Source organism: Gopherus flavomarginatus, chromosome 12 (assembly GCF_025201925.1).
Source record: "Gopherus flavomarginatus isolate rGopFla2 chromosome 12, rGopFla2.mat.asm, whole genome shotgun sequence".
NCBI classification, from domain to species: Eukaryota; Metazoa; Chordata; order Testudines; family Testudinidae; genus Gopherus; species Gopherus flavomarginatus.
Genome location: NC_066628.1, coordinates 19503445 through 19512631, shown reverse-complemented (window position 1 = coordinate 19512631; position 9187 = coordinate 19503445). Strand labels below are relative to the sequence as shown.

Sequence of the window (9187 nt, the reverse complement as noted above, 5' to 3'; positions counted from 1 at the left end):
GTTAGAGGGACAGATGAAAGAGTTATTAGGCCAGAGAGACACCAAGTGAGCAAAGGACTTTATAGTCTGCTTGTTAAGGCCCTCACCCTGGATGCAGGAGATCAAGTCTCCTTTCTTCAATGACTTTAATTATTTAATCACTGTGGAACAGATTCAACAGGAGACGCTAAGTGAGGCCTGTATCAAGCTTTCCCTTAGTCCTAGCCTGGCAGGGATTTTGTGAATACCTGTCGGGCCTGATTCTGCAATTTGGGTGCTTAAAGTGGCAGTTACGCAAGAGGAATTCGGCCCCTATCTGGCATATTTTGTCTCTGTACAACAAACAAATTCCAACCAGTTCGTTGCTGTCTATTTCTCTAAATCTTAAAATCTTAAAATCTAATTAAATATATTGTACAGGATAGAATAGGGCTTTCTTTGCATTCATACAACTGAACAGATAATGTCTGCATGCCATTTTAGTTCATTTATGTTGTGTTAAATTAAATTTATTTATTTATTGGTCTTACAGGTTACAGTTTTCCCACATAAATATCAATGGAAAATCAAACCACAGTGACCGAATTTATTCTCCGGAAACTTTCCAGTGACCCACAGATGCAGATTTTCCTCTTCTCAGTGTTTTTAGTTATTTATCTAATCACTCTGGGTAGTAACATAGTGATCATGGTGGTGATAAGAGCTGATTCTCACCTTCACACTCCTATGTACTTCTTTGTCTTCCATTTATCCTTTCTTGATATCTGCTATTCCTCAGTCACAGTACCTAATATGCTGACAAACTTCCTAGCAGAGCACAAAACTATTTCTGTCAATGGCTGCATTGTCCAGATGTTCTTCATCCTCCTCTCAGCTGGTGCTGAAGTTTTCATTCTCTCAGCCATGGCTTATGACCGCTACACTGCCATCTGTGACCCATTGCGTTACATGGAGAGAATGAGCAAAGGGATCTGTGTTCACCTGGTGAGTGGGGCATGGGCAATAGGCTTCTTCCATGCCTTGCTTAACACTGTTTTTACCTCCAAGCTGCGTTTCTGTGGGTCCAATGAAATCAACCATTTCAGCTGTGAGCTCCCTCCTCTGTTACAACGATCCTGCACAGACACCCTCACCAATCAAGTGGTGCTTCTTACTTCTGTTGTGATATTTGGGTCAAGCTCCTTCCTCCTCACGCTGATCTCCTACATTTACATCGTGTCCACCATCCTGAGGATACGGTCTGCGGAGGGCAGGCATAAAGCCTTCTCCACCTGCAGCTCCCATCTTATTGTGGTTGGTTTATGGTACCTGACTGCCTTTTTCCAGTACACAAAACCCAGCTCAGTCTCCTCTGTGGTTCTTGATGAAATATTCTCCATCCAATACAGCATCTTGACCCCCATGTTAAACCCCATCATCTACAGCCTGAAAAACAAGGAGGTGAAAATAGCACTAGGAAAAACGTTGAGGAAATTGAAGTTTCTCAAGTAGTGCTGATGATCTTAAATTAAATTTTTTTTAAATCCAAGAGAAGAGAACTATGGCTAACTTGTGTTTGGGACATTCTCAAGTCAGGTAACTGATGGACACATTGTGACAACCTCAGCTGCTCTAAATCAGTGTGGCTCCATTAAAGTTAGCAGGACAAGTTGTACAAGAGTCACTGGAGCACAGGGGCCTGGACCTTGGGTCTCCTACATCCATAGTGAGTGCTCTGAGCACCAGGCCAGAGAGTCATTCACATATTTCTCTCTCTCTCTCCTTTCTCCATATCTGTTTAATCTGGCCCACTGACTTCAGGGGAGCTATGGCCAATTTATACCAGCTGAGCATCTGGCCAATTTTATTAAAATCTCTTTATTTATTAATTTCTCAGCCGCGGGGGGGGGGGGGGATGATGACTAATTTGTTGAAACAACTGACATTAAATAGTTATCTTATTGTACTTTACCCTACTAAAATCTCAAGGATTTTTTTTCAATAATTAATTATAATAATTAGTGGAACTAATAGTATTTTTCCCAGGTAGAGCTAGATCCACAAAGCAACTTAGGTTTGAACAAGCGAGTTAGAGAGAGACCCCAATGAGAATGTCCCATATCCTCAGGGTTAGGGCACTCGCATGGGTGGGGAGAGATCCTCTGTTTAAATCCTGTCTCTTTATCAGGCACTTGAAGCGGGGACCTCCCACATCCCAGGTAATTAACCTGACCATTGGGATAAAAGTTGAGTGGTCTCCTCCTTCTAATTCCTTCTTCCTTTCCAGACCCCACCTTTTTGTTAAAAAATGCCTTAGGTTCAGTTAAAAGATTCTCAGCTGGGAGCCCTCTCAACAGAAGGAGATGTCTTGCTCCAGGTGACATGGGGACTGAACTCTGACAGAGGTGGGGTTTAGAACACATCCTTCTCCTCATCCTCTGCCATTGGCTAGGGAATCACCTTTCATGATGTTAGGACACAGGAACAAATGATAGACCATCCCAGGTCACATGGTCCATCAGACCAATGGTCCATCTTGCACAGTATCCGGTTTCTGACAGGGGCCAGTGCCAGATTCTTCAGAGGGAAAAATGAAAAGAACAGGCAATTATTGAGTGATCCATCCCCTGTTGTCCAGTCCCAGTTCCTGGCAGTCAGAGATTTAGAGACATCCAGAGCAGAGGGTTGCCTCTCTGGCCATCTGGACTAAAAGCCATTGATAGACCTATCCTACATGAATTTATCTAATTCTTTAAAAAAATTGTCTTCAACAGAAGAAAAAGGGAACCAGGGAAGTTAAAATGAAAGCCTGATTTAATATTTTACATTTCAAATGCTTTACTTGTTTTGCTGCCTTGTCTGTATCTTTAAAAAAGTTTATAAAATGGGATTTTTAATGGTATATTTGCCAAGGTACTAAGAAGAGTGAAGCCTCTGCATACCAAACTCTGAACCTTATTTTAAACAGTTTAATGTGCGACATTGCCTGAGTTATAAGGACACTTTGGTCTGTCTATGGATCCAAATTAATACACAGAAACTACTTTCAGATCTTTAAAAAGAACAGGAATACATGTGGCACCTTAGAGACTAACACATTTATTTGAGCATAAGCTTTCGTGGGCTACAGTCTATTTCTTCAGATGCATAGAATGGAACACACAGAAAGAAGATATTTATACATACGGAGAACATGAAAAGGTGGAAGTAGCCATGCCAACTGTAAGAGGCCAATCAACTGAGATGAGCTATCATCAGTAGGAGCAAAAAAACCCTTTGAAGTAATAATTGAGTTCACCCATAGAAGGTGTGAGGAGAACTTAACATGGGGAAATAGATTCAATTAGTGTAATGACCCAACCATTCCCAGACCCAGAACAAGATGAATGGATGTCATACTAAAAGATACAATTAGCTGCAGAGTTTCCAAGGAATAGAATTCAAGACAGACTGGAATGGAAAAGAAGGACGTGAACAGTCAAACCCATATAGATGGGAGTAAGACTGCAAAAAGATGGGAGTTGAGTAAGCGCAGCAAGACGTTCAGACACTATATTGCAAGAGAGGCCTTGTGACAGATATGACAAGGTCCTGTAACATCCTAGACAAACCTGATTGAATTATATTTCATCTCTTTGGAGTTTATTGTATTAAAAATACAAATATTTGTGTAGTGTTACAGGATTGTGTGGCGCTTCTTTAAAAGGAAGGCAATTGCTTGGAGATATTGGGGACTTCAAAGGACTTTTTGGGATAATACATGAGAAGTGGATTTTCAAAGAAATTTGTGGGGGTGAAGATTATGCAAATGACCCACCTAGACTCCATCTCTTTAGAAGCTACAGTATGAGCAGATAGCCATTGTCTGGCTGATTACCTAGTCAAGGTCTCCTTAAAGAGCCAAACTGGAGAAATCAATGACTCAGAGTCAGGTGATTACCTTGGTCTGAGCTGAGATGTAATGAACTGGAAACCAGAGAAAACCCTTTGGTACTTGTTGGACAGCTCCTACAAGAACCCCACACACATACTTAATCTCATACTTCACTAGAAGCTAAATTAGTTTGGCTTTGCTCTTAAATTACAGGGACAGAATCTGTCTGATTTGCATTCACTTGGCCTGTTCAGATTCTCCTGTGTGTCTGTGTATGGTTCCCCCAATGTGATCCAGCCTGCTCAAACTGTTCCAGCACTCCCCAAGTACAGAAGGCTACAGCCTTGAACACATTGACTCTTAATGTCCATTAAGGCTGTGTCTACACTATGAGCTAGAGGTGGGATTCCCAGTTCCTGGAGCTAGCATTCCAAAATTAAGAGTGTAGCAGTAGTATCATAGACAGCAGTGAGTGGAGGCACAGACTAGTTTCACTGAATGAAAACCTGCCTGATCTCAATGCATAGGTATTTGGCACGCCTAGACCATGCCAATATATGCCACATCCTATTCTACAGCAGCTACATTACTATTTTGAGTCAGCTGCCTCAATGAGACCTACCGTGAATATGTTTGCGTGAGCTGGGAATCACACCCCTAGCTGACTGTGTAGACACACATGAAGTGTAAAGTGTTAGGCAAGTATTGGAAAGAGCCTCTTCCCCTACAGCCCAGACAGACCCCTTTGGGGTGAAATATCCTTTCCATTGTATAGTACTAAAACATCACAGTAGTAGAAAAAGAGAAAATGTTACTGAAAAACTACTTCAGAGACCAAAGGATGGTACCATTGGGTTTTAGAATTTACACCTGGGTTTGACTTACTGCATCAATCGGTGCTGTGGATACGGCTTCACCAGTGTGCTACACAGAGGAACAGTGCCATGGTACATTGATTTGTGTGAGGGTCAACAGTTGTATTGCAGACTGGCATTCTGTAGAATCAGGCATGCATCAGTTATGCTTTCAGGTATGCTTTAGAGTATTTAATGTTATAATAGATATTGGATGATGTGATGGGGTGCAACCTGAGACTGTGGAACTGCTGTGCCCCCTGAATTCATCAGCCTGAGGTGTGTCTCAAAATGCTCTGCTACTGACAATCAGCAAACCTCTCTCCAGGTGCTGTTATCACTCAGTCCAGCAGCATGTGAAGTCCCACACTCAGCTAGGTTGCATGAATGCTCTCAGAGCCACTCATGAAATCTCAGAGAGAAAGGCACCAAGCAGATCCGCCCAGCCTTGTACCTCAGGGATATACTGTCTTGCACTGCTCAAGATCACGTCTCGAACAATACAATTGTATTAATTGATCTGACGCTTCTTTAAGGGGAGTGGACATGGACAGCCTTTGCAACCTGAGTAGACTTACCAAACATTTCAGACAAACTCACTAGTAAGAATAAACATAAAAGTAAGTTTACTAACTGCAAAAGATAGATTTAAGTGATTACAAATAGTAAGTGTGTAGATCAAAGTTAGTTTAAGAAATACAATAAAATTGCAGTCTGGGTTCTAATAACTGAACAAGATTTGAATCAAGCAATGTCTCACCCTGATAGCTCATACAAAAAGTTCTTTAGTATGCAAGCTAGAAATCCTTTCAGCCTGGGACCCTCTCCCCAGTTCAGAGTCTTTGCTTTCCAGATGTTCCTTCAGGTGTTGAGTTGTGGTGGGAGAGAGAACAAGTCCTGATGTCACCCTCCTTCTTTTATAGCTTCCTCCAGTGGGTGGAGTTTTACAGTTTCTAACACAGCCCCCAGCCGAGTTTGTGAAAAAATACACTTTACAAGATGGAGTCAGGGTCACATGAGCGAGTCACATGCCCTTACATACTTTGATGACTCCACAATAGCAGCTATCACCCATACTTCAGCTTGAAAGTTTACAGGAAGGCCCCTCATGCTGGGACAGGTTTCTTCTATGGTCCATTGTGAGAGTTAAGTGTTCAGTAATGGCCCATTAACTTGAATAGTCCGTTCACAATGTGTTGGCCAGACAAGATGTAAATACCTGGTGGGTGTCACCCCCAGTAGCAAACATCTGAAATACTCATACCTACTTAATATTCATAACTGTAGATACAAAGATAATACATGAATACACAAAGAATGATCATACTTGATAGATTGTAACTTTTCCATTACTACCTTACATGATCTACTTTGTACAAAATATATTATAAGTGTATGGCAGTGTGACTATGAGGGGGCAAGGTCCTGCTTTAAGACACAGAGTGTCACAGACTGATTGAGGCCCAGGTAGGAGCTGTATTATTTAGAGATTCATCTTGAGTAGATCTTGAATATGAAGTTGGTATTGCCTTACTTGGGGGGGACTACTGACCAATAGTTGAGAAAAATAACAAACTATGATGATAAAACCAAAGCCATGAATGCCTCCTATAAAATGGAAATGAATGGCCTGACGCTGTGCGTGTACATGTCAATGGTTTTGAATGGGTTAAAAGTTGTATCTATCTGGGTAGCGGGTTGGCAGCAGTAGGTTCTATAGCTGAAGGAGTCACATGTATGATCAGTCTTGCATCAGTGTCATTTCAGCATCTTCAAATGCCTCAGTCTGGGTGGCAGAATGTCTATGTGACAGCTAAGACATGAGTGTTCAATGTAGTAGCCATGGCAATTCTGTTATATGGAGCAGAAATATAACCATTAACAATACCTGAGGAGGAAACTAGACAGTTTTCAGTGTCAAAAATACAGCAGATTTTTAACATCTGTTGGTTTGTGGGATGGGATCCCTGGGCTGCAACCTGGGACTATGGGACCACTGTGCCCCCTGAATTCACTAGCCTGAGTTGTATCTCACAGTGCTCTGCTAGTGAAAGGCATCCAACCACTCCAGGTGCTGTTATCACTCATTCCAGCAGCATGTGGAGCCCCATGTCCAGCTAGATTGCATAAATGCTCACATAGCCACTTACAATACACACAGAGAAAGGCACCAGCCAAATCCTGCCCTGCTCCCAGCCTTGTACCTCAGGAATATACTGTCTTGCATTGGTCAAGATTCCTTCTTGAGCAATGCAAATTTATTAATTAGTTTGCCACTTCAGGGGAAAGTGGCCATGCACCAGCCTTTGTAACCTGAGAAGATTTGCCAAACACTTCAGACAAACTCACTGGTAAGGATAAACATAAAAATAAGTTTGCCTACAAAAGGTAGACTATAAGTGATAGACAAAAAATCAGAGAAGTTACCAGAAGAAAATAAAAGATAAGCACACTGCTTGAACTAGATATTGCCCAAGTCTAATAAGGTGGAGAATTTAGACAGTTTTTCTTGTCGCACTGGATATTACAGGTTGGTTATAGTCTTTGATACACTGGCCTTCCCTATTAGGCCTGGGACCAGTCTCCTCAGCTCCAGCATTCTCGTTGCCTTCAGCATAGGTGCGAGGGAGAGGAAAAGGGAGCATCATGCTTCGTCCTATGTTCTATTTTGTACTCTTAGTCCATGTACTTGGGAAAAAAAAGTCCAGACATGGCTGGGGCATTGCTGAGTCACAGGTGTGGTCCTGTGCTGATAAGTCATTGAATTGTATCTCCCTTGCTGCACAATAGTTGTTGATGGCCAAATTCACACACCCCTGGGCACTTGGTCACCTCCCTTGTTGTTGTCTCTGGGGAAACTAGCATCTGGGTGACTCCCAAATTTACAGCATATTTCAATGACAACCATAGAGCACAATCTCATAACTTCATATGCACTCAAAATATACTTATTTAAGTAGAACAATGGGTTTCAGCAATCATAACCTTTTCCATGATACCTTAAATGGCAAGCCTTATATGAAATATCACAACTAGATACAAATGATAAAGGTGGGGATTACAGAGCACTCCCTCAAAGTACAGAGTGTCACAGTTTGATTTTGTCACAAAAGAGGACATAGTTAGATGATCCCAGCTAGTTGCAGTCTTGCATCATTTGGGAAGAAGATGGCTGCAATGGTGGGGTCATGTCCAATGTGCAGAAGAAGGTACACTTCTTTACTGAAGGCTTATTAATCTGAGGTCAAAGGAAGAAGAGCATAAGGGTGACTGTGAATAAGATTGGAAGATGCAATTTTGAGGAATTTAAGAAACCTAAATCCTCCCATACTAACTTTTGTGGAAGCAAGAAAACTTGCAAGCATGAATCTAAGATGGAAATCCATTCTACATGCCACCATGGCTGCATTCTACTGATGTATCTAGTATCTGCTGTTGCCGATGTGCTGCTGATTTCTACAATGTGAACAGCTTCATCAGGAGAGCCTGAGAAAGCCCTACCCTAAAATACCTTATAGCCCAGAGATTAGAGCAGTTTGTTGAGAAATGGGAGCCCTAACCTCAAAGCTCTTCTCCATAGCAGGCAGAGGTGAGAAGCGAATGAGTTTTCCCCACATCCAAGTACCCCAATCAATAGCTTAAAGGTATTGGGGGTGCTTCCATATGCTGGATTGTCAAATTAGACTTTCTTTTTCTGTGCATGAAAATATTTGGTGAATAGGTGTCAAATTTACAAATAGCACAGGGTCAAGGAATACTGCTTAGGAGGTCTTGTTTGTTTGTTTGTTTTTGTTTCCCCCCACCCCTTACTCTCATCTCCTACTTTTTCCCCAACATGCTATGCAGTCTATTTGCTCCATTCACATTATGGCTAGCATCGTCAATGGAGCGTATGAGAGATTAAATGGTTTGCTGTTTGGGGGTCTAGCTCCTAGGGCACTTTTAAAATCCAAACCTGTCACTGAGATTGGATACCTAAATCCATTAGGTTCATTTAGCAATCCAAGCCTCAGTACTGTCTGCTGCTTAAGGACTGGCCCAGCTCAGTGTTACAGGTAGCTTGTTTCAGAGAGGAGTCTGCAGGGATCTTGTCCCAACGGAACAAGACAGCATTTAAATAATTCTCGAAAATCAGTTCTTAGTCTTGGAGTCAGATGAGGAAAGGCTCTTTACTCCAGACAGTTACATCTGACAAGGTAGGGTTTGTCATAAACAGATAGCTAAGGGTTAATGTCTCTTCCACCTGAAGCACCTGACCAGAGGACCAATCAGGAAACCGGAATTTTTTCAACTCTGGGTGGAGGGAGTTTGTGTCTGAGTCTTTTGTCTGCCTGCCTGCTTTCTCTGAGCTTTGGAGAAAGTAGTTCTACTTTCCTAATTTTCTGTTTCTAAGTGTAAGGACAAAGAGATCAGATAGTAAGTTCTATGGTTTTTCTTTCTTTGGTATTTGCATGAATATAAGTGCTGGAGTGCTGTGATTTGTCTTCTTTTTGAAATAAGG

General features: G+C 41.9%; 1 protein-coding gene across 1 annotated transcript; it reads left to right on the top strand.

Annotated features, from left to right (window-relative positions):
* The first annotated feature begins 537 nt into the window (after positions 1-537).
* On the top strand, positions 538-1470 carry LOC127032551 (olfactory receptor 1009-like). The gene has a single exon (XM_050919852.1). It carries the CDS (start codon positions 538-540, stop codon positions 1468-1470), a length of 933 nt encoding a protein of 310 aa, XP_050775809.1.
* Positions 1471-9187: the final 7717 nt, after the last annotated feature.

Bases quoted from the DNA above. Each gene is read 5' to 3' on its own strand.
- LOC127032551 (XM_050919852.1), top strand. From the start codon at position 538: ATGGAAAATCAAACCACAGTGACCGAATTTATTCTCCGGAAACTTTCC.